Source organism: Podarcis pityusensis (genome assembly GCF_964106645.2).
Source record: "Podarcis pityusensis genome assembly, chromosome: 13".
NCBI lineage: Eukaryota > Metazoa > Chordata > Lepidosauria > Squamata > Lacertidae > Podarcis > Podarcis pityusensis.
Genome location: NC_138038.1, coordinates 40,239,212 through 40,264,357, shown reverse-complemented (window position 1 = coordinate 40,264,357; position 25,146 = coordinate 40,239,212). Strand labels below are relative to the sequence as shown.

The 25,146-nt window shown below is 46.3% G+C and overlaps 1 protein-coding gene across 4 annotated transcripts; it reads left to right on the top strand.

Moving 5' to 3' along the window:
- Positions 1–242: 242 nt before the first annotated feature.
- Positions 243–24,098, top strand: BCKDK (branched chain keto acid dehydrogenase kinase). 4 transcript variants are annotated; one of them, XM_080978909.1, is made up of 13 exons: positions 243–372; positions 7,006–7,072; positions 10,918–11,133; positions 12,884–12,952; positions 13,967–14,077; positions 15,392–15,439; positions 16,328–16,447; positions 18,046–18,144; positions 18,558–18,631; positions 20,279–20,407; positions 21,327–21,416; positions 21,675–21,836; positions 23,013–24,098. In XM_080978909.1, exons 3-13 carry the CDS (start codon positions 10,936–10,938, stop codon positions 23,155–23,157), a joined length of 1,245 nt encoding a protein of 414 aa, XP_080835035.1. In that variant the 5' UTR covers positions 243–372; positions 7,006–7,072; positions 10,918–10,935; the 3' UTR covers positions 23,158–24,098. The 4 variants fall into 4 exon arrangements, with proteins under 4 accessions (XP_080835035.1, XP_080835037.1, XP_080835036.1 ...); XM_080978911.1 differs by lacking the exon at positions 243–372 and adding an exon at positions 591–673; XM_080978910.1 differs by lacking the exon at positions 243–372 and adding an exon at positions 3,884–4,085.
- Positions 24,099–25,146: the final 1,048 nt, after the last annotated feature.

The following is a 25,146-nucleotide window of genomic DNA, read 5'->3' as shown; positions in this document are numbered from 1 at the left end:
AAATGTGCTGAAAACGTCCGCCTTATGCCCTCCCGTCTTTTAGCAGGAATTGTTTTCAGCTTGCCTTGTTCCCTGTTTTGCCTCATTGACGGACTGCATTTCCCATGAGGCGCTAACTTAAGCAAAAAAATTTCCCCACCATAATTCCGCTTTATCGCGCAGGGGTTTCTGGGTATCGTAGTTTCGTCTGCGCACTGCAGGCGCATTGATGAGACTACATTTCCCATGCTGCACTGCTCCCTTCCTCCGTCAGAGACTGCCTTGTCGTCAGTCCCCTTCCCCGCACCCAGCCACCCACCCCTAACGAGAAAGAGACAGCTGGTTCAGTCCGGTCCCCAAGTGCGGGAGCTGCTGCGGTGTTTGGAATTGGCGGTAAGGGATCCTCTGTGGAAAGTACCATTGTGAACGCTGCCGGGGGGACGAGGCGGGGCGGAGGCTCGTGCGTTACAGTCTCTACCCCGAGAGTGGAGAACAGGATGCAAAACTGCTGGGTTTCTAGCAAGGAAGAAGCGGGTTAGGAGGGAGACGACTGGGAGGGAGCCGCGATTGTCATTGGGTTCCCTTCTCAGCATAGGGAGGAGCCTCGTGGGCTGGTAAATGGAGGTGGCGTTGGGGAGCCAGGATTCCTTGAATCTCCGGAAGGGAAGACAGTAGGAGGTTTTAGAGGAGACAGGTGGGGTTGGGGATCCCGGGTCCTCTTCAGTCAAGAGGGTAGCGCGTGCTTCTTTGAGTTTTGAGCGGGCCAGATTAGCGCAGGGGATGATGAGCGTTTAAACTCCTATAATCTGTGGGGGGAGGACTCTTGGGTAGATCTTTGGGTTAACGACTCCTGGTCCCCAGTGTGTCTGATCCCCTGGAGTGGGTGGGAAATTTATGGGGCCAAAGTGCCAGGATTATTTTCCTGTGATCCATTCACCTCCGGTGCCCTCTGTTACCGTATTTATTTTTTTACACCCCTGTTTCTCCCGTTCCCTGGTTTTCTTATCCCAAACCCCATGCTGCAGCAACCACCACTGTTACTGCGAGCATTCAGATTGTAAGCTCATTGGGGCACTTTGTTGCTGCTGCTGATTGGCTTGCTCCATAAAGCACCATGCTCCGTGGTGGTGCTATAAACAGTTCCCCTAATGACAGGGATCTAGGATCTGCGTTGGATTGGAGCCTAGAAAATTGAAGTCAATGACTCCCAGCCCTGAGTCCAGTAGGTTAAAGCAAGGGGACTCCAGGGAGAAAAGTCTGCAGCTGCTGGCATGGGCTGGCTCTGTTCCTTCGTTCTTTGCCATTGAAACCAAGACCTAGGGCTTTGCGATAGGCTGAGGCTGGCATCCAAGACGTTCTGTGTTGCTCCTTTCCCCTTAGCCTGCTGTGACCTGGGAATGTAAACACTGGACTTGGCAAGGGAGGGATAATTGTTCTAAAACTCTTGGCACGAGGCAGCAGTTCCTACAAATGAATGCTCAAAAAAGGCATAAAAATGAGGTGCGGTGGAAAGTCAATATTCAGGAAGGATCTACCCCCTGCGTCACTTTTCTTCGCAAAGGCAGAGAACTTCTCTCTCTCTTTAGCTTATGTTCTATAACGTTCCATGTTCCCATGGTATAAAATGTTATGCTGAGAGGTGAGAGATAAATCTAGATAATATATAAAGAGCTTAGAGCACCTAAGTACTTCAGATCCATTTGGAGAGTCTGGTAATTTGAGAGAGTATGTTTCTAAAACAAAGACATTTTGTCAGATGCCTCAAATACCTCCTTTTTCTGACAGAAAGGCGGGAGATAAATATTTTGAATGAACAAGGAAGGAGTCTGGTGCATTGCTTTAAAGTTGTTGGGATTGGCAGTCAAAGTAGTTGAAGCGCCACTGAATTAATTCAGTGAGTTTTCAGTCTGTGTCTTGGAGAACCCTGGGGTTTACTTATCTGGGATTCCTCAGTGAGACAGTCGGTAAAAAGAAGATGAGGTCAGTGTGGCAGTGGATAATTTTTTTCAAGTAAAATCAAAGTACAGTATGCAAAAGCAAAAAAACTGCTGGGTGACTGTATGGTCTTGAAATTCGAAAAGAGTCAAAGATAGAGTAATACAAAAAGGATTAGAACTACCCAAATAATGTAGAAACTTATTTATGCATGCAACTACAGTTGCAAGAATATTATTTGCCAAAAGTGGAAGGATGAAGAGGTCCTGACAAAATAAAGACTGGATACAGAAACTAATGGAGTATGCAGAAATGGCATAACTTACTGGAAGAATAAGAAATCAAGACAACAAACTTTTTAGAAAGGAATGGAAGTGGCTTATTGAGTATTTACAAACAAACTGTAAACATATCAAGACACTGGCAGGATTATTGTAAAAACCTGCAGTTTTAAATATATATACAGTATGAGATATATATGAGAATAGACAATTAAAAAAATAACTTAAGGCAATTTGGAGTATGCAGGAAAGAATGAAACTAAATGTAAGGAACCGCAGAAAAAGGGGGAAGGGAGTCAAAACTGAAAATGTCTAAACTTGGTTAAATAATTGTAATGTATATAAATGAAAATTATAATTTATTTATTTTTTAAAAAGAGACGGTTGGTAAAGACACATGGATTTCCCTGAAAGACACTTTGCCTAGGACAGCCGGCCTAAAATGTGCAGCCACATGACAATTCTGGGCATGCTCTCAACTCCTGAGGGACAGCAATGAGGCCTAACAGGCCCGGCGTTTGTGTTTCAGAACGTTGTCGCCTCTGGAATCCTCCACAGTACACAGAAGTCCTATAGCAGACACACAGAAGTTCTTTGACAGACAAGTGGAAATAAGCCCCCAGGAAACAGAAGCTTTGAAAGCCACTGATAGATGCCTTAGTTTTCAAGAAAGGTCTGAGGGATCTGGGGCCGAATCCCCCCTCCCCTGCTGAGTCTTGGAGAGATAGTATATCTTGGTCTCAGTTTACGGCAGTTAGAATAATAGAGCTGCGAAGATGAAAGACAGATAGGTTTTAAAACATTCTGCGTAAGTGAAAGTAATCACTAGTTAAATAATGACCAGCGTGTAAATAGCTCACTTTAATCTGTTAGTAAAGAGTAGCCTGTTAACCTTTTCTTTTAAATAACTGGCTGGTATAGCTAGGTGGCCAGAAGCAGATTCTGAAAATCAGGGATAGCTACTCCGCTGAAGGTGCCCTATATGAAGTAGGCTAGAATTATTCTGGGATAGACTGAGATGGGCTGGTTTTGGCCTCTTGTTTAAACTGAGATTTGAACCAGTAATTCAGAGCTAGCAGCCTCAGTGCCCCCACACTGTGACTTCAGTATCAAGCATTTAGTGACAATTAGCGACAGCTTTAGTTGTCAATATAATGCTTCCAGAAAAGTCTCTTTAAGTCCCTTATTGGGTAGAGAGAGTTGCCTTCCTGGAGTTCTTGTTGGTAGACGAATAATAAGTCTGAATATTAGGATATTGCATATTGACTGAACACTTGAAAACAGGTTTGGGGGAACCTGGTGTCCAGCTCTCCTCTGTTCCAGGGAGCGCTAGCGGCCATGGAGTTGTTCCTTCTATTTGGACAGCTCACGATGACAAGTTAATTGAAAGTGAAACGTCGAGAGGGAGGCAGCTTCTTTTATAACGCCCCCCCCCCCCCCGCTTTCTTTTCCGAGCAAAATCTCTGTTGATTGGCTACCCAGTTTGTAGACAGACATCGCGGTGTGCGTGCATGAGTGCAGCGCGTGGTGAGATCCGCACGTCGCGATCTCGGGGCGTTCTTGAAGTTGTCTGCGCGTTCTGGAACCTGCAAGATCTCTGGCATCTCTCTTGTTTGCGCGGCGCTGCTCCGCTTCCTCCCCCGCCCTTGCAGCTTTCAGCTGCTTGGGGTGAAATGAGGTCGGAGCCGGGGGGCGGGGCCAGCCTGGCTGCTGTGCGCGTGTACACTTGGCCCGGATTAAAAGAGGGCAGCGGCTGCTTCTTCTTCTCCTCCTCCTCCTCCTTTTGCTCCTCCTCGTCTTTTTCTTCTTCTTCTTCTTTGTGGCGTTGCATCGCCCGTGGGATCCGGGGAGCGCCATATGGAAAAGGACCCCGAGCTGCTTGAGCAAGAGGTGGGTGCTTGTGTTCCGGAGACGACCCCCCCCCCGGTGCTCCTTCCTCCCCTCCCCCGGGAATGAGTCCAGGCTTATGCTTCCTGGAGCCCGCAAGGCCTCCTCGCCCGGCTTCCCGGAGCTAGAAATGGAACCCAGGTGTCCCAGGGCTCCCGACCCCTCTTGTTTGAAGCCCCAGAGAACCCAGGAGTCCTGGCATCTTGTGGCCCAATTCCTTGGGCCGCTGCTTCCAAGCCGGCTTATGCAGCCTTCTCTCTCTCTTTCTGCCAACCCCTTTCCCTTCCTCTTTGCCACCAGCAAAAACAGCCCTTTATCCACCTGGCTCAACGCTGCCTGCACTGTCTGCCAGCGGTTTTCAAACAGGGGAGCTGCCCCCAGCTCTTGGCTGGAGATGCTGGGGATTTGAACCTGTGGCCTTGGAAAAAGTGGATGCCACAACACCTCCCCTCTGCGGTATTTCCACCGCAGGCTGCATGTGGTCCTTGGTTACCCCACCCCACCCCCCCGCCTTTCTGTTGTTTTCCCTGCGAATAAACATTCCCTGAGCATTAAAGGGTATCAGGCAGAAGAGGAGGCTGCAACCCTGTCATGCTAGCTTTCTGTGTGCAGGGAGTTTGTTTGTATAGAGGAGCCCCCCCCCCACTCACTTGAAGGCTCAGATCCAGGTTGAGGGAATCTGAGAGATCAGCCTAGGTTGGGGCAGGGCTGTTCAGCAAGGTTGCCTTCTCCCCTGCCCACCTTCCAACCTTGTTTTCCTGCTTGATTTTATGTACTGTATTATATATTATTCATCACCCCACCCCAGTTTGATGGAAGTGCAACTCCACAACCGTTTGTCTCCATTTCATGTCTGCATTTTTCCTGGCATATTTCTCAAGAGCAATAAATCATACTGGCATGGCCTGCGCTAAATGGGCACAGAAGTCATTTTTTTTGTGGTAGCTCATGAAGGTGTATCTAGTGGTCAGAGCAGGGAGAACTAATGCGTCAGTGTGGTGTAATGGTTAGAGTGTTGGACTAGGTTAGGGCCTGGGAGACCAGGGTTCAAGTCCCCACTCAGCTGTGAAACTCACTAGGGTGACCTTGGGCCAGCTGCCGTCTGTCAGCCTGACCCACCTCAGAGGCTTGTTGTGAGGATAAAATGGGGAGGGGGAGAAGCATGTTTGGTTCCTTGAACTGACTGGAGGAAATGCAGGCTTGAAATGTAGTAACAAATAACGTCTGGATGTCTGGGTAGCACAGGCTAGTGGTTACACAGTGAGGGAGCTGGAAGCGAAAACTCAGAGCTTCGCTGAGGAAGTAGAGAGTGAGGCCCAGAGAGGCTCTCCTGACACCTTCTCTGTAGTCATTTTGTCCTTTTAAATCTGTGGCCTTAAAAGAATCTTTAAGTTTTTGGTAGCCACCACTTGTATATTTGTACTTGTGCCGTGAACTAGTTTCAGGTCCCTCTATGCTGATACATTTTTATATGGAGTGTTATTGCTGTTTTATGGCTTGTGTTTTAAAACATGTTTACGTTTGTTGAGTGACTAAATAACAGAGTTACTGAGAAGCTGATTTAAATATTGTAAGTATATTCCCTTCAGTCTCTGTCAACCTCGTGCAATCCTGCTGTTTTGGACTACAACTCCCATCAGCCCCAGCCAGTGCTGATGGGAGTTGTAGTCCAAAACAGTCAGAGAGCACCAGGTTGGCAAAGGATGAAGGAAGTAAATAAATCCAGAAGAAGGATGCCATGGATCCCTTGCTCCTGCCATCTTTCACTTACTCTTTCCAGGTCTGGGTCAACCGTGTAGCTTCTCCTGTGACAATCCTGACATCACACAAAAATTGTAGGCAGTTTCGTTGGTCCATTAGTAGGAAAATTAAATCAGAAGCTATAATCAGGTATTATACTTGCTGACTACCACGTTAGACCTAAAGAAAGGAAGGATCAGCTAAAATGTCACAAAGCAGTGAGCAAATTTTCTAGATGTTTCTTTCAGGATGGATGCTAATTGGAAGCCCAGAGTCTGTTAAGTCCTAAGGTGAAGTGCAGGAGGAACTGTGCAGATTTGATGAGATGAGCCTCTGTTAGGTGCTAATGAATTTGTTGGTGATGATAGGTGTTTGCCACCGGTTTACTGGGTCTGTTCTATGGGTTGCTATTGTATGGCTTCTGCTGCACTATATTGTTCACTTTCTGATGTTTATGCTATGCTTAAAATTTTCCAAGTTGCTTAGAGATTCCTTTGTAGCAAGTAACTAATCAATTAAGTTAAGAATAGCCAAAAGAACAGATCTCAGGTTGTATCAAAGAAACCATAATGGCTGTTCCTCTCCCACCCCATTATTATTATTATTTATTATTAAATACAACGTATTTCAGCTGCTTGGTTCTACCGCCATCACTAGTCAGATTAATTTTGCTCCTGGGGACCTGTGTAGAGAGAAATGTGTTTAGATTGGCAAAGCTGGAGGTTAATTTGCAGTGGTGCACTAGGTCAGGCATAGGGAGTTTAGGCATCTCTTATCAGACGCCTCTTCACATTTACACCCCTTTCCCTAAGGCACACTCCTTACCAACTCCGCTGCAAGTGTGTGTACATGAGAGTTTTGTGTGGTTGAATTGTAGTGTATGGTCAAAAGGCATCCATTGCTCCACCCACTTTTCCACCTGGAATGCAGTGGTGGTTCACAATGGAATTGGACCGAAATAACTCTCCATTCCCATTGTAGGCCTTTGCAAGGTCTCGTTTTTATGGTTATTACTGTGGTTGGTTCTCTCCAGGATCAACTACCAGAAGCAATCCTGTGTATAAAAAAAAACACCCATGTGAATCAGTTTGCTATCCCAACAGTAAACAGCTCGAAAGCTTCTCCTTTGCAATCTACTGTCTTTATGATAACTGGATCTCTCCGCTGCTTCTACCCCTCCCAGATGGAAACGGAGCTATCTGCCCCTGTAGAACAAGGAAGCTGGCATAAGATAACCAAGTTTACTTGAGGTAAGTAAGGTCTCTGTAGGATCTCCTCCAGGTTTTCTTTGGTGTTTTAATGGGATATTATTTCTTGTTTCTAAGAAGCTAACGTTTAAGCCTTGAGTTTAAAAAAACAAGCTGTGAACCCAGGGATATTGGACTCTGTGGCGTTCAGTGAACAGGGGGAGGGCAGAGAAAGATGTCTGTCTGTCACCCGGGGAGAGACGGTGCTGATTCAGTGTTTGGATGACGACAGGCCGGCTGTGGCAGACATGGCATTTGTGGCATGCTTGGAGCACGTGGCCTCATAATTGGAAGGCTTCTCAGAATGTTCCGGCATTCCATGTGGCTCTTAGCTGTCAGATGATTGGACGAAAGGGAAAACCGCCTCTTGGTGAGAGAAAGACGATCCTCTTCTTGCACACTTCCGCATTTGAAATCCATCTGGAGTTGTCAGAGCTGGGAGGACACTGTGTGTGTGTGTATGTGTGTGTGTGTGTGTATCTAGATTCAGGTAGGTAGCCGTGTTGGTCTGACACAGTCGAGATATATATATATATATATATATATATATATATATATTTGTCCAGTAGCACCTAGCGACCAACTAAGTTTGTTCTTGGTATAAACTTTCGTGCATGCACACTTCTTCAGATATCTCTGTCTGTCCTAACAACCTCCCCGCCTATTTTCCTGCCCTTATCTTGAAAGATTGCGGGGGGGATGGGACACATTAGATCTTTTAAATGAGCTAGAATCCCCTTTTGGTGGCTTCACACACTTTGCGTTCACCCCCTCAGCAACTTGCACGTTCGAATGGGAGCTGTCAAAAGTTAGAGTTGGCCTTCCAGATGTTGCTGAACTACAGAGGCATGGTTGATGGGAGTTGTAGTTTATCAACAGCTTTAGGGAGGTTCCCCACACCTCTCCTAGTGCCTCCTAGAGAGCCAGTGTGGTGTAGTGGTTAGGAGAGGTAGGCTCGTAATCTGGTGAACCGGGTTCGCGTCTCCGCTCCTCCACATGCAGCTGCTGGGTGACCTTGGGCTAGTCACACTTCTTTGAAGTCTCTCAGCCCCACTCACCTCGCAGAGTGTTTGTTGTTGGGGAGGAAGGGAAAGGAGAATGTTAGCCGCTTTGAGACTCCTTCGAGTAGTGATAAAGCGGGATATCAAATCCAAACTCTTCTTCTTCTTCTTCTTCGACAGCAGGTTTCATTTCACCTCCCCGCAGATGTAATGCTGTTTTCAGTGGAGCCAAGTTAAGTCCAGCCAGTTTGGTAATGAAGCCGAGTTGTGGACTAGGCCTATGTCTTCCCCCTGTTGGGCATGCATGAGAGATAGCAGTGCCCAGATCTGGGGGAAATGTCCCTGTAACTTGTAATCTTAGGATAAGGTTACCAGACATCCCCGTTTCCTAGGGACAGTCCCCAGATTTACAAATCAGTCCCCTGACAAAATCCACTGAATTCGACTGAAGTTGAAAAGTGTCTCCGGATTCATTGAAAAAAATCTGGTAATCTTATTTTAGGAGTAAGTATTATTGCTAACGTGAGGGAAGGGTGGTGTGTGGATCTGTATCATTCAAGGAGCAAACTAATATTGGTACTGGCGGCATGAACCCAGGCTTCGTATGCCCTTGACTATCGGGATGCCTTAACTTCCTACCCTGTTTATTATGTACGCTACGACTTTCTTCTCTAACTGCCTCACTGTAGTAACCATACATACAGCACATCGTTCTTGTCTGCTTCTTACCCTCCTGCAGCACCCCAGAAGCTGCTCATAATCTACTGCCCTTGACTGGAAAGTTGGTCCCACATTTTTAGGGTTTCAGAAGAGGATGGGGCAAACTTGCTGTGCCCCTGTTCACTTTGGTGGGGTGTTTTCAGGGCAGCTTCCCAGTGGATGAAGTCCAATGAGTCAGATTTATGCCGGCTCATTTATAGATCTTTCTGACTTATGCCTGCTTATTTATAGATCTTTCTTTCTATCCCTCTTTGCTGCACTGGATGGCAGCCAAAGCTTGCCATGCGAGGCAGACTCTTGGCTGCCTCTATGGTCATAAGGAGAGCCTACTGGATCAGGGGGACGCGGGTGGCGCTGTGGGTAAAACCTCAGTGCCTAGGACTTGCCGATCGTATGGTCGGCGGTTCGAATCCCCGTGGCGGGGTGAGCTCCCGTCTTTTGGTCCCAGCTCCTGCCCACCTAGCAGTTCGAAAGCACCCTTAAGTGCAAGTAGATAAATAGGTACCGCTTTTTTGCGGGAAGGTAAACGGCGTTTCCGTGTGCTGCACTGGTGCTGGCTCGCCAGAGCAGCTTTGTCATGCTGGCCACGTGACCCGGAAGTATCTCCGGACAGCGCTGGCCCCCGGCCTCTTAAGTGAGATGGGCGCAACCCTAGAGTCGGACATGACTGGCCCGTACGGGCAGGGGTACCTTTGCCTTTACTGGATCAGGCCAATGGCCCATCTAAACAGGCATCCTGTTCTCAAAATCGTGGCTAATGGGAGACCAGCGGGCAGAAACCAAGCTCACAAGAGCATTCTTCCCTCTTGTGGGTTCCAGCCACTGGTATTCAGAAGCATGCTGCATCCGACTATGGAGTACAGTCGTACCTTGGTTGTCGAACGCCCTGGAACTCGGACGTTTTGGCTCCCAAACAATCGGAACCCGGAAGTGACTGTTCCTGGTTTCCGAATGTTCTTTTGGAAGCCGAATGTCTGACAGGGCTTCCGCGGCTTCCGATTGGCTGCAGGATATTCCTGCAGCCAATCAGAAGCCGCGATTTGGAAGTTGAACAGACTTCCGGAACAGATTCCATTCGACTTCCAAGGTACGACTGTATAACCAGCATGGCTAGTAGCTAAACATTTTGGGAAATACAAGCCATCAGGGTGTGGTGAGTGGGAGATGCCATAGGAATCTGAGAATTGCATCTCTGAGCAATTCAATTCCCAGAGATGGAAAGAAGATAAAGTCCCTACCAGAGAAGAATGGCAGATTTAAGTTGATGGATTATGCCGAAATGGCTAAAATGACCCAAAGAGTCAGAAATCAGGAAGACCAAAATTTTAATAAGGAATGGGAGAAATTTATATCTTAAAAACCATTGTAAACGGCTAAAATTGTTAGTAGGATTGGAATAACACTTGTAGTTCAATGGTGAATTCTTGGACATAATGGAGATGTAAAAGATTTGGATTCTCATAAAAGATGGAGGAGGAAATGATTAGCAATAGGACCCACAAAGGGGAGGAGGGAAGTCCAGGAGGTTCTTTGGAATCTTGTTTTTATGTTGTATGTTGGATATGTGATTGTAAAACTTTAATCTGAAAAACCAAATAAATATTTTTTAAAAAAGAAATCTGAGAATTGACCTGGATCAGATCAGTGCACTATTGAACTTAACAATTCTAACCTCAGCCAGATGTCTCAAAGTTCACAACTGGAGTGGAAATGCATTCGGAGACTTTCTGTCTCTGTGTCTGCCTCCCTCTTTTGCACAGAGTAAAGCTGTATTCAAACGTGTGTGTACACACACATACTGGAGAGGGAGAGAGATTTCAAGGTACACCACAGCCAAGGTACAACAGCTGGCAGGCCACAGGTTCCCCATCCCTGGCCTCGTGGGTGATCTATTTTAGTATGTTTGTTTTATCTGTATTTAGTAAATGAACCTTAAAAACCAAACAAGCCAGGAAATTGCCAAGGTTGCCTCATACTGCATTAGATATTTGGCATCTGTTCATCTGTTCACCGTTACTATTGAACTTGCGAAAGGGGGGGGGCAGGACCGCTGGGAAATAAAACGCTGGAAAAGTTTTCTGCCTCGCTAATCTCCTAGCACTGCCTTGTCTGTCTTTCCACCTCCAGGTTCCTACGGAAGAGAGAATGATGTGGAAGACATTGCTGATGCTGGAGCTGGGGGGAGCAGGGGGCCGGGCTCCCGGTGCTCTCCCCTCCTTCCCCTCGGTCCTGCGGTACCGGTCCTCTTCAGCCATTGACCAGCACCACGAACTGGCCCGCGAGCGATCCAAGACCGTTACCTCCTTCTACAACCAGTCGGCCATTGACGTCGCGGCCGAGAAGGTGAGCGCAAACATGGCCGCTGAACATGCTGTGCGCGCAGCAGAGGTGGCCGATGCTCCCGTTTCCTCAACCGCCGCCTCTCTGAGGGCAGGTTTTGCCTCACCTTCCTAAAACGGTAGGCTGGGAGCCAGGAGCAGGTCTAGGCTTTTCCACGCTTGTGCTCCTTGGCGGCAGAAGTTCTCCTCAAGAAAGGAGTGTTATATGAAGGACAGGTCTGAGCAGGTGGATTGCATTCCTTTGCTGCTGGTTTCTGGCCTAGTGGAAAAACAGATGGCCTTCAGCAGCCTAAGAAGGCTGTTAGTTTTGGCATGGCTAGTGCTGTTTTAGTGCTCACGGGGCAAGATGAGACGTGAGGGATGGGTGTGTGCGTGTAGCAGAGAGTTCTCTGTGTTCATTTTCCCCCTCTGAAATCCCTCCAGCTATTGTTTTGAGCAGTATGATTCCTCAGCCTTTGGTCCCCGTTTTGCTAATCGCTACTGTTTAATGACTTCCCCTAACAACTTGGCAACGGCTCTGGAGAGGCAGTCCACAGTATGGGCTTTGGGGAGAAGAGAGGCCTAATCTTTTCCCAGCCGTCTGGAGCCTGCCCTGGGGAGAATGCTGGTTAATTAAATAAACCACCTGCCTGCCATTATACAGAGGCCTGGCAGGAGAAGTTCCTGATATGTCTCCTCGCAGGAACACATCGCCTGCTTAGGTTTAGACAAACTTCTTTCTGAAGTTACTTGCATAGGACTGCAGCGTCCTTGTTTTAGGTGTGGGGTTGGAAAAGAGGTGTCCTCACATGTCTGGAGGAACCACTTGCCAGTGTTAATTGCACCCTTTCCTTCCTTCCCCTTACCTTGGGCTTCCATGCATTTCTGTCAGGCAGAAATGCAACGGGTGCAGCTTTTCCCCCTCATTGCAGCTCTGCGCTGGGGGAGTGCTGCGCTTATACATCCTTGCAGCTCCTGAAAGTTGCATGTGCAGTGCCAGAGATGGCAACCACCATTTGCTTGATAACAAAGCAGTTTCTGTTAATAAGAAAACCAGTTCCACATATTTGCTTATGAAGCAGGTCCTTTTTATTTTACTCCTGGCTGCCATGGTAATGGTGGCAGTGAGCCGTACAGGGAACTGAAGCCTAGCGACCTAAGACCCAAATATCTGAAAGGCTGCATTTGTTCTTGTCTGATTGTATCGCTGGAACAGCTGCCCTGGGATCATGTGGTGAAGAGCTGGTAAGAAATTTTAGAAAAGAATGACTGAATACTGGGAATCCTGCTCCCCAGTGATAAACAGTGTTTATGGTTGGTCTACAAGGGCGAGAGGGAATTATAGAAGATTGGAAGGTTAACCATTGCAACCAGAGTCAGTTGTTTTTCTCAGCAGGAAGTAAGATGGGTCCAATTTCTAGTGCTCTCTGTTCAAGTGAGAGTGTATGGGATATGTGGGGAACATCTGGTCTTCCAGATGTTGCTGAACTATGGCTTCCATCATCCCGTTGGCTTCCTGGGCCTGATGGGAGTTGTAGTTCAGCAACATCTGGAGGGCCAAAAGTTGCCCATCTCTGGTGTGTGGAGAGGGCATCCTTAAGAAGCCGTGAGCTCGGGGGGAAACTGCCCTTCGTACCACAGAAGAGGAAGGTATTAAGTAATGATAGAAGGTATTTTTGTGGCTGGCAATGCTCAATGCTGGCGCTGTTCTGCCTGACCTCACGAGGGCTCTCTGGAGCCTTTTTGAACACTTGTTTCCTCTTCTCTCTTCCCAGCCCTCTGTGAGGTTGACACCGACCACCATGTTGTATTCTGGACGGTCCCAAGATGGGAGCCACCTGCTGGTAGGTGTGAGATTAACGTCTGTCCTCAAATTGTCAGAGCTACAGGTTGAATTTGGGACTCCTGGATACCAGCCCCATTCTTTCCCTTCACTACTCTTAATTGCTTAGGCCTTAGCACTGCATCATCCCCTTCTCATTTTCAACTCTGCAAAGTCCTGTCTTCTAGACTCACTTTCTATGGGCAGGATGTTAGTTTTGTAGTGGACATAACAAGGAATCCCACTATGCCCATTGGCAGAGGAATCCCTGTATCCCCATTGCTTCTCTGGGGACAGGAGGCTTCTTTCTAGGTCTGCTTTGTGTTTGCTTTTTGCTTCAGCCCAAGCAACTAGAAAGCCCGCAATATCTCCATGGCCAGTTTTGGCTCAGAGAAGGATCTCTACCCCCACTTCTCCAGGAGATGAAAATCTGTAGCTGCAGCAACACCATAACTCAGTAGCTGTTGTCTCCCTGAATGCCTTTAGGGGGGAAACTGGCTTGTAAACTCTGTGCACTCCATTTTGAAGGAATGAGGGTTCTTTCATTGTAGACTTAATTGGGCCCAAACCACCTGAAGCTGCTCAGCTAATATAATGCTGCCTGGAATGAAGACCACCATGTGAAACAGTCTCTTTGAACCTGCCTGGCTGCACATAACCACACTGGTCAATTTGTGGCACTCTGGGGGCCTTAAGAGCCCAAAAGAACAGGGCCGGCCCTATCCTTAGGCAGAGTGAGATGGAACATAAATACACAGGAACCTGCCTTATACCAAGACAGGCCATTGGCCCATGTAGCTCAGTATTGTATTCTCTGCACCGATTGGCAGCAGCTCTGCAGGGTTTCAGGCAAGGCTCCCTCCCAGCCCTGCTTGGAGATGCCAGAGATTGAGCCTGACACCTTCTGCACACGAAGCAAAGCCGCCTTACCCATCATTCTAATACAATCTATATTGCAGGGCATGGGAGAGAACTCAGCTCCTCTCCTCCTTCTGGAAACTTCAACCCACTAACGTGTCCTTGTGCTCTGTTACAGAAAAGCGCCCGCTACCTGCACCACGAACTCCCTGTCCGCATTGCTCATCGCATCAAAGGCTTTCGGAGTCTTCCCTTCATTATTGGGTGCAACCCCACCATCCTTCATGTGGTAGGTGCCTGGCAGGAAAGCGCCTGAAACAGCCTCTGCCACAGCTGGCTGGGGCTGGAGGGAGTCTGAAACATCTGGAGGGCACCAGGTTGGCAGGGGCTGACCGAAAGAGATGGCTGAAATAATAATAATTAATAATAATAATAATAATAATAATAATAATTAATAAATAAATAATAATTTTATTATTTATACCCCGCCCATCTGGCTGAGTTCCCCCAGCCACTCTGGGTGGCTCCCAATCAAGTGTTAAAAACAATACAGCATTAAATATTAAAAACTTCCCTAAACAGGGCTGCCTTCAGATGTCTTTTAAAGATAATATAGCTGCTTATTTCCTTCACATCTGAAGGGAGGGCGTTCCACAGGGCGGGCGCCACTACCGAGAAGTAGTGATAACTGAGGGATAGTTTCGAAACCTCATAGAATTGCAGATTTGGAAGGGACCCTGAGGGTCATCCAGTCCAACCCCTTGCAATGCAGGAATCTTCACTGAAGCATCCAGGACAGAGGGCCTCTGCTTGAAAACCTCCAAGGGAAGGAGAGTCCACAACCTCCTGAGGGAGACCGTTCCACTATTGAACACCTCTTACCGTCAGAAAGTTCTTCCCGATGTTTAGTCAGAATCTCCTTTCTTGTAACTTGAAGCCTTTGTTTCGGGTTCCAACCTCTGGAGCAGGAGAAAACAAGCTTGCTCCATCCTCCGTGTGACAGGCCTTGATATACCAGGACAGCTGGCATTCAAATAACAAAAAATAAAAGTGCATAATCATGACCAGTTTTATCCTTTTACCACAGCATGCATCTTAGTTCTCTGCCTTTGAATTAATTGTTCACCAAGGTGGTTTAAAACAAATGGCAATAATGCAGAAGAGAATAAACATATATTCCACACAGATGACCCAGCAGCTTTTAGGCCTTTCCCTAATGGGTGGAGCCAAATGGAGCTTCCTTTCACCTCATCAGTCTTAGGGCACCTAGCAAAAGAGCATAAGAACTGCTTGGCTGGTTCAGTCCAAGGGCCCATCTTTGCCAATGGGAAGCCTGCAAGCATACTGCCTCCACAGTGGAGATACGAATAGCCTTTCCCTTCATGGATTTGTCTAATCTGCTTTCGAAGCCAATCAGTGCACCATATAAATCCAAGATATTGCACCCCACCCTGGAGTATGGGCTCCTAGCACCTCTGGCTTTTAACCTTTTTAGATTCCACACCCTTCTCAGAAGCTAGCAGGGGGATTCAGGGCCTTGGTGTCAAATTTGTTTTGTAGCCTGTGCCTCTCTCCTTGAGTCACTTCTGTCCTCTTCTTTCAGCACGAGCTTTACATCCGAGCGTTCCAGAAACTGAGCGAATTTCCCCCGGTAAGCATGTGCTTCGTCTTTGAATGCAGAAGTTGCTAAACATGTCCCGAGTCCTATTGAGTCGGCCAGATTTAATAGAATAGCCGTGTGAATGTCAACCGGAGCGTACAGGGATGTTGACCTTGTTGTTTTCCCAAATGTATTTTACTGGTTTTGCACAATAAAGGCAACGTTAACAAACAAACGTAAACAGGCCTTGTGTATGTCATTTCTATAAACAAAGGGGCATGATGTTGTTTTCAGTTCGGGAAGTTCCTGTTTTTATTTATTCGTCAAAATGGCCTGCAGTGTCGTGTCAGGTGCTATTACGGAAGGGATGGGAAATCTCAGACCCAGAGACCAATGTGGCCCTCCAGTTCTCTCTATGTGGCCCTCTGCATTCTTCATAAGCCACACCCCTCAGTGGCCCCGTCCTTGAATGGTCATAATGCCTCTCGCTTGCCTGGGCAGAGAGATGTACACATAGGAAACTTCAGGGGTTGTGTGGCTGGACTGCCAGCTACTAGAGTCTAATCCAGGCATCACCAAACTCGGCCCTTTAGACGTTTTTGGGACTACAATCCCCATCATCCTTGACCACTGGTCCTGTTAGCTAGGGATGATGGGAGTTGTAGTCCCAAAACATCTGGAGGGCCGAGTTTGGGGATGCCTAGCCTAATCTGTTGCTCCACCCACCACTGGCAGCTATTTTTAGAAGATTACCCAGTCCTAAGGCTGAAAAAAGGTTCCCCATCCCTGCTCTGTAGGGTGATAAATAAGGGGCTGCTGGTTCTGGGGTGAGTGGGATGAAATGGCTGACTCCTGCCTGCTTCTGATCACCTCCCTACCCAAGTTCCATCTCTTTTTGATGCGCACTCTCCCTCTCCTCTCTCTCTCCTCTGCTTACAGATCAAGGACCAAGAGTCGGAGGCCCAGTATTGCAAACTGGTCCGACAGCTCCTAGACGACCACAAGGACGTGGTGACGTTGCTGGCCGAGGGCTTACGGGAATGTCGGAAGCACATACAGGTACCACTTTCCTAGTCCGTTTGGGTAACTTGGGTCAACCTGTCTGCCGCTCAAGATCCCCACAACATGCTTGGGAGGAAGACAGACTTGGAAAAGTAGGGTTGGTGGGTTTGACCAGGGCAACACTTCTGGGAAGAGGGTGGGTTTTGAAGAGGAGAGTGCAGACTCCTGAGATGTTTATTCAGGCCTGCTATAGATCCTCAGCCCAACCTGGTCCTTGTCACTTCAGCACCTTCCAGGGTGGATAAAAATCAATGATTTTTTTTTAAATCAAGATCAGGATTTTTTTAAAAAATCAGATTTTTATTGTTTAAATTGGATTTTTAAAATAAAATGCTTTTGGAGGAAAAATCTTTCTAAAGATAGTTTTCTATTTAAGTTACATTATAGTCCAAAGGGTATTCATCAGGAAATAAGGATTTGTTTTAGGTTTTTCATGTGTGCTAAAACTCAGTCTAAGGTATTGTTGTTTTTTAAAAACTGTTTAACCACATCAGTTAACAAACATGGATACATATGCAATAATGTTATTGTTTTAGTTAAATAAATTGTTTAAAATGTTAAAGAAATGATTATTTTTCTCCTTCCAATGAAGTACAGCAGAAAGGTTGGTCAAATATAAACAGTTAACTTATTAAACCTCACAATAATTCCATAATTAACTGTCTATGTATTTCTAATAGTATAACCAAATCAGTATTTTTTTGTATAACACTGAAAACAACTCTGAAAGTTTATTATTCCAAAAATGAAACCTTCATCTGGTTGTAAATATTAAAATTATACCAGCAAGAATAAGTCTTTCTTTAAAAAAAAAAAAGATTTAAATCAAGTCTTACTGACTAGTGATTTAAATCATGATTTAAATTGATTTAATTTAAATCAAATCCACCCTGGCCCCTTCAGTGTCATCCTTCGAACTGCAGTTGATTTGCACTAAGCAGAGGATGTGGTAAGAGGTTAGTCTGTCTTCACATGTCACACACCCACACCCGCACACCTGTGTGTCTTCACGTGTCCCCTTCCCTCAGACTTTTTCCTGGACAGGTTTTAAACAGTGGTGTCCAAACTTTTTTCAAAGAGGGCCAGATTTGATGAAGTGAAGGACCGTGAGGGCCGACCAAAGTTGTTCACCATTTTTTAGGATTGAAGTTGTTAAGCTTTTTTATGATTTTACCCCAAAGTTGTTTAGCTTTTTTTAGGGTTGAAGTTGTTGAGGGTTTTTTAGGATTTTACCCCAGAAAATAAACTGCCAAAGGAGGACCCCAAAACAGACTTTGGACATGCCTGTACAGTGGTACCTCAGGTTACATATGCTTCAGGTTACATACGCTTCAGGTTACAGACTCTGCTAACCCAGAAATAGTACCTTGGGTTAAGAACTTTGTTTCAGGATGAGAACAGAAATTTGTGTTTCGGCGGCGCGGCAGCAGCGGGAGACCCCATTAGCTAAAGTGGTGCTTCAGGTTAAGAACAGTTTCAGGTTAAGAATGGAGCTCCAGAATGAATTAAGTACTTAACCCGAGGTACCACTGTATGGGGCAACCGCTTGTGAGGGCCGCTCTACAGATGGTGAGCTTTTCCTGTTCCTTTCTCAGGATGAGAAGCTGATCCGTTCTTTCCTGGACAAGACCCTCACCTCTCGCCTGGGCATCCGGATGTTGGCCATTCATCATCTTTCCTTGCATGAAGACAAGGTACAACTTTTCTTCTTACTTGAACAGGACATAGATTTCGTGAACAGCTATGTGACCAGAGAGGGAGAGACCCAGAATTGATACTTAACATTTGGTGTCCTCTGCATTTTCCGTGCCCATACATAACACTGGCTCGTCTAATGCTATTTTTGCTCCTATAACCCACAACAGCTCTACGGGGCCTTGGGTAAGAGATTTTTCCCCTGGCCCTGTTTTCTAAGACATCTTTTGAGTAACTAGAGATTGGCACAGATTGGACTGGAGACTTTCTGCTTTCAAAACGTGAAGGAAAATCATTAAGTGGTCTGCCCTCGTCTGTTTTTCAGTGGTCCATGCAGGAAAAGTTTAGAAACCGTTATTCTAGGTCTTGATCCTACATTGAAATGTCATCCTCTCCTCTCATCTTCCTGCAGCCAGACTTCGTTGGGATCATCTGCACTCGCTTGTCTCCAAAGAAAATAATTGAGAAATGGGTAGATTTTGCCAGGTACTCAGTTCTGTTGATTATTTCAAATCATCCTGTTATCATACTGGCTATGTGTTTTGCAGCAGTCTATGGCTCCCTCTCATGGCCATATTCTGTGGCTCCATCTTCCTCATTCTGCTGCATTTCTTTCTGATGGTTTAACTTTTTTTCCATTGCTGCTTTTTTAAAAAAATGAAAGCCAATTAATTGTGGCAATAATGCAATGTAATAATCTTTTTAAAAAATTAATATGGGTTTTCTGTTTTTAATATGATTTTTATTAAATTCTCTGTTTTACAATTTCAGATAAATATTTTACACACTTAAGAGATCAATGACTTCCCTTCTCTTTCCATTGTCATTTTGAATATCTTATATCCCTGCATATTTTACAAAAATTATACCAATCGGTTTTCCATTATTGCATCCATCAAAACTTATTTACGCTGTCGAATTTATCTTAATGCTTCCAGCATTTTCAGCTGTACACAATTATTTTCCATATATTCAATTTAAGCTTTCCAACCTTCTTTAAACGTATGTTGTTGTTCTTCTCTTATTCTATATGTTAAGCCTGCAAGCTGTGCATATTCTCTCAACTTAAGTTGCCAATCTTCTTTGGTTGGGACTGCACTCATTTTCCATTTTTGGGCTAACAAAACATGGGCCGCTGTTGTTGCATACATAAACAACCTTATTTTTTAATATTGGTTTTAAAAGTCACTTGAAACGTAAAATATGTAAATGAAATACAAATAGTCAGCTGTTAGGATTGCTAGGCAGGAAGCTTTGCTGTAGTTGCAAGCAAACATAAGTGGTAAAGCTCAGCATCCCACGTCAGTTGCCCTGATCCCTAAGGCCTTGTGCCTTTCCCCTCCTGCATAATAATCTGGATTTAAGATGGGACTCACTGGGATGGAGGCCAAACAGATACAGTAAGAGAGCTGGGCCCTAGAAGCTCCCCAGGGTCATTTGTGAGTGCCAAGTTAGGCTCACATAGAGCATAGCCCTAAGGGCTTATCCCCCAACCTTCTTGAGTGTTGAGGTCTGCAGAGGGGGCCCCTCAGCAGTTCTGCCACCCTCAAAAGTTCTTGGGTGGGAGGGGGCTGTGGCCCAGGGGGGAGGGTTTTTGGGGTACAACTCCCTCCCCACAGAGGTGTGTCTCCAGCATCTTCATTGTACAGCATTTGCCGTATGACAAATCTTAACCGTATGACCATCTTAACCCTGATCTTTGAAACTGAGGGTATTATTGTTTCTCAGGACCCACTTTTTTGCTCAAATTATAATGCTCAGATCCATTTGGAAACAGTTCACTTGTTTTTATAACTGTAATGGATTTGTCGTTTCTATAACTCTATATTATATTGTTGTGACCTTCTGGGGAGGGACAGGTAGGAAATCCCATTAAATCAGCCTTTCTCAACCTGTGGGTCCCCAGATGTTGTTGAACTACAACTCCCATCACCCCTAGCTAGCAAGGCCAGAGCTCAGGGATGATGGGAGTTGTAGTCCAACAACATCTGGGGACCCACAGGTTGAGAACCGCTGCATTAAATAAACGCATGTAGGGCACAGGAATGGGGATGTGTTTGGTGCCTGCTTGCTCCCAGGGAAGCCACCAGCAGTGGAGCCTGCACTTAATCCTGCTTCCGTATTTCCTCACAGGCGCCTCTGTGAGCACAAGTACGGGAACGCGCCTCGGGTGCGGATCAATGGCCACGTGGCTGCCCGCTTTCCTTTCATCCCGATGCCTCTTGACTACATCCTTCCAGAGCTGCTCAAGAATGCCATGAGGTGCGCTATTTATCCTCCTCTTTGTAGCCCAGGATGAGACGCAGGCTAGAATCTGCAAGGGAAATGGCTTTTTGGGCCTTCCACTGCCCTGAGATCTTTTGATAAGGTGGCATGTAAATACCTATATGAATAATGAAATATTAAAGCCCATAGCACTGATTCACTCCCTTTTCTATAGGGCCAATCTGGTGCAAAGCCCTTCCTGTCTCAAAAGTTGCTTATTTCATTTTGAAAGGAATAGATGAACCTTACTCAAGCTTGGTGTTCTCCAGATGTTGGACTACAACTCCCATCAGTCCTGGCTGGTGACTCAGGGATGATGGGAGCTGTAGCCTGAAGGGCACTGGGTTGGGTTGGGTTGGAATACATAAACACAGAGGGGTGAAACTATTGGCTTCAACCTTTGGTCCCTGGATGTTGCTGGACTACAACTCCCATGATCCCCGACCCAAAGTTGACAAATGCTGGCTTTAAAAAGTGACCATTTAGTGGGGTGGGAGAGCTGGAAACAATACCAAGATATTTCACATCTGGCAACCCTTTGGTTTCAGATAGTACATGGGTAGATGAGTCTAAAAAGCCCAGGACACAAATTTTCACAGCCCTATAGCAACTATGATGACTCATTTACAAGAAGTAATGTATTGAACTTTAATTCTGGAAGCAGACACTCGATTCTGACCAACATTCCTGACTCTAACTGGGTGAAGGAATTTGCAGAGGGGAGAGGGGCCTGCAGAAGTTATGGAAGGCAGGATTTGGTGTGCTGATTGGAAGTATTCTACCAAATATTTGGCAACAAGGATAGGTTTGCAAGACTTTGTGAATGGAGGAGAGCTTCATTACAAGTGGGAAAGGGTGTAGGGGTGCTGCTTAGGTAGGACGCAGACTTATTCCCTTGCCATTCCCTTGCTTTCAGAGCCACGATGGAGTCTCACTTGGATACCCCTTATAACGTGCCAGACATCATCATCACCATTGCCAACAATGACATTGACCTGATCATACGGTACGGTTTGCCAGGGAAGCCTCTTCAGTTTCTCCCCTTTCCTAGAGGTTTTAGGCCACCATCCATTTCCGCCATCTTGGTGGGAACTTGGCACAGCGGCCAAATACCAGGGACCCTTGAAAATATGTGGGGGTCCTCCCATTGAGGCGGACAACTTGAGATGATCTTCTTCGTGATGGGGAGGGACGGGTGTTGGCAGGTGAAAGGGACTAAAGCATCTTGGGAACCGTAAGGTGTGGCTCCTCTTTCTCCCGGCAGGATTTCAGACCGAGGTGCCGGAATTCCTCATGACCACGTTGAGAAGGTGACAGATTACCACTTCACCACAGCAGAAGCGAGCGCCCAGGACCCCCGCATGAACACCCTCTTTGGGAACATGGTGGAAATGGGGAACAGCGCCCAGTCAGGACCCATGCATGGGTAAGAACAAAGGGGGGGGGGACAGAAGGGGCAAATGGGATTTCCAGCAGCTGCTGCCCGAAGGGTGTTTTCTTAGGGGGGAAAGAATGATACATACCTAGGAAGAAAACACCAGTCAATCTGCAGACATTATGAGTACTAAAAATAGAAACGGAAGGAGTACCTAAAGCACTTTGTACTTGCTGCTTCGGGTTCCTTTGAGTGGAAGGATGGAACAGAAATGTAGTAAATAGATAAATACTTGTGGCACTAATTGGACCAGGTTTTCTTTCAAACTTCTTTCCACCTTGGGGGCTGGAGAACCTGGGGGCTTCCAAGGTGATACTGGGCTCCAACTCACATCAGGCATGGTCAAGCATGGCCAATAGAAAAGGATGGTGGGATTTGTAGTCTAGGAACATCTGGGAGGCCATGGGTTCCCCATCGTTGACCTAGAAGCTTGCCATTTGAAGGAGGGGGAAAGGGAACGATCATGAGATTCTCAAAATGCAAAATTTAGTGTTTTTTTACACAGTGCAGCAGCAGATCACGCAGGGCCCTGGCAAAAAAAGATGTATTATTAAAGATGCAATTGTCACAAGATATTCTGGCCTTTTTGTAGCTTTCCTCAAGCAGCAGCTCTCCCTGAAAAGTCTCCCCCTTTCAAAAAATCATGTAGCAAAAGCATTCCATGGAATGAAAGCTACATGGACTAAGACTTAACTACCGTATAAATGTGTTGCAGAGTACAGTGGTGCCTCGGAAGACGAAATTAATTCGTTCCGCGAGTTTTTTCGTCTTGCGGTTTTTTTCGTCTTGCGAAGCACGGTGTCGGAAAAGTTTTGGAAAAGCTTCAAAAATCACCCAAGTCTTCAAAAACCTCAAAAAAGGCTACCACACCGCGTGCTATGAGTTGCTCCTCGAAGTCAAGTCGCAACTGTATTAACGGTTTTAAGAAAAAGGAAACAAACTTACGTTTCCGTCTTGCGAAGCAAGCCCATAGGGAAAATCGTCTTGCGAAGCAACTCAAAAAACCAAAAACCCTTTCGTTTTGCAAGTTTTCCGTCTTGCGAGGCATTCGTCTTGCGAGGTACCACTGTATTCCTTCCAGACTTCCTCCAGTCAACTGGACCTTGCTCTCCCCACAAAATTGGCTGTGGAACTAAGGACTCCTCTGTCTGTCCTCTCTCTCTCTAGGTTTGGATTTGGACTACCGACGTCCCGTGCTTATGCCGAATATCTGGGTGGCTCCCTGACCCTCCAGTCTATGCAGGGGATTGGCACCGATGTGTACCTGCGCCTCAAGCACATTGATGGCAAAGAGGAGAGCTTCCGCATCTAAAGATCCCCTCTCTCTCGTGTGGGCTGAACCTTCCTTGGCTGCAGGAGGAAGTTTCAGCACATGACACCAAACCTAATTTCCCATGGATCTGCTTGTTCTCCTATGGATTCCTACGAATGTGCTATGCTATCCTACTGAAGCTGAGAAAATAGTTGAGGTAGTTTCCTTCTTCCTGTTCAATTGCTGATGGGACGTCATCCACTTACTGCTGGTTATTCCAGTCCTTTTGGGATGGGTGGGCATGCTCTGTGGTTAACCACAGATCTCTCGAATCCAGATTTACTGGGACAGCCTGTGGACATCGTTCATCCTCCCCCCTTTGAGAACTTCTGAAGCCGTCAGACAACTGTTGTACACAGCCAGCTCATCCAGGCTCTTGTGTGGCCTAATTTTTCTCTCTTTCTTTTCGTGGATACAAAGATTGGGTGAGCCGGAAGCTTTTACTGTCGCATGTACTGATTCTCGTTTGGCCCTCTCGGGCCGTTCTCGAACTCACAGGAAAGACTTTCCTTGCAGCGCCCGGCACCAAAAGAAAATCCCCCTTCCTTCTGCCGGGGGAGGAGTTTCTATTGCACCCTCTTTGGGGGAACCAAAAGCAAGACAGCAGTCTTCCGCCAGGGAAGGATTTATCCGTTGCACAAGCACCAAAAACACACCCCTCACCTTGAGAGGAAAAGACTTTCACAACACCAAGTTGGCACCTTTGCCGCAAATGGTGTGGGATTCCAGAACGTTCTTCCCCTTCGCTGCACAATGATGTATTATTTCCGTCCTCCCTCTCTCCACTCGATCTTTCCGTTACCATCAACTTTTTTTAAAAAAAGGAAAAAAAAATCAGGCATCAGGACGAAGGGTTTCCCTCTGCCCTCACCACTGTGTTAGAGGGATTTTTATTTTATTTTTTTGCTGTGATACTCCAATAAAAAAGTGCAAATTCCCAAGTCTAGCAAACACTGTGTAATCTCCATGGTCTGGCCTGTTTGCCTTGTTAATAAAGTAGGGCTGAATATCCATCAAATCTTGTATTTAACAGTGGTTGGAGAAATAATGCTGCAGACAGAGGATACGAAGGCAACGTATTCCTTTGAATAAACATGACCAGGGATAGCCAACTACTTCCAGGACGTAGAAAAGCAGAACACTTTGTTTCATAGCTGGAAGAGAGGAAGTTAAGCTTCTGTGCATGGGCAAAGGCAGGATTTTTTTTGGAGAGGGGAACCTCAAGTTATCCATGTATTTTTATTGATTTAGGGGGGACAGCTGCCCCCCCCCCGCTACACCCATGCCTCTGTGTCTTATTTCCAGCCCAGTCCAAGCTGAGAGCCTATTCTGCTTCACTAACTGATGACATCCCAGCTGGGGAGGGAGGGAGGGAGGACTGTTTACTCAGTTCAACCTTCTGGAAGCATCTTTAGTCAAGCAAAGAGATACTTAACAGACTTGGCTGCGGCTATTAACAACGAGGCTGGTACAGCCACTTTTAGCAGTCCTTCCCCTATAGAATCTCTTATTGCGGATCTAAAACTAGGAGCTTGGAGGGAATTCCAAAGATGACATCTAGAATATGTATATATATGTGTATATATGTGTGTATATATATCTATATCTATATACACACACACACACACACGTGTACACACACACGTGTACACACCCTTCTATAAGAATACCATTTATTAACCATATCACTGATCAAATTGTTTGAAAATAGACTGTGGGAAATAAGCTGGGGCGTCAGCCCTGGGGAACAGAAGGTACTGTATGTCATTGCTGGGATATAGTTCAACAGGCAAGTGGTCACAGGTGGATGATTGCAGACTGCCTCCCCATTAATCCCTTCTCTGCAAGCACACTTTGGAGAAGAGGAAAATGATGGCTGTCCATTCTGATCCTCCTTTTGCTGCTGCCTAGGAAGAATTAATCCTCTGCTGGCTATATATTATGACTTTTGGGGGGGGTAGGCTAAATGCCTGCCCCTTTCTAATTCTT

Excerpts from the sequence above, each read along its gene's own strand:
- BCKDK (XM_080978909.1), top strand. The coding sequence starts at position 10,936 with ATGATGTGGAAGACATTGCTGATGCTGGAGCTGGGGGGAGCAGGGGGC. Across the intron at positions 12,953-13,966 it reads AAGATGGGAGCCACCTGCTG|AAAAGCGCCCGCTACCTGCA; the intron begins GTAGGTGTGAGA and ends GCTCTGTTACAG. Across the intron at positions 21,837-23,012 it reads CAGTCAGGACCCATGCATGG|GTTTGGATTTGGACTACCGA; the intron begins GTAAGAACAAAG and ends CTCTCTCTCTAG.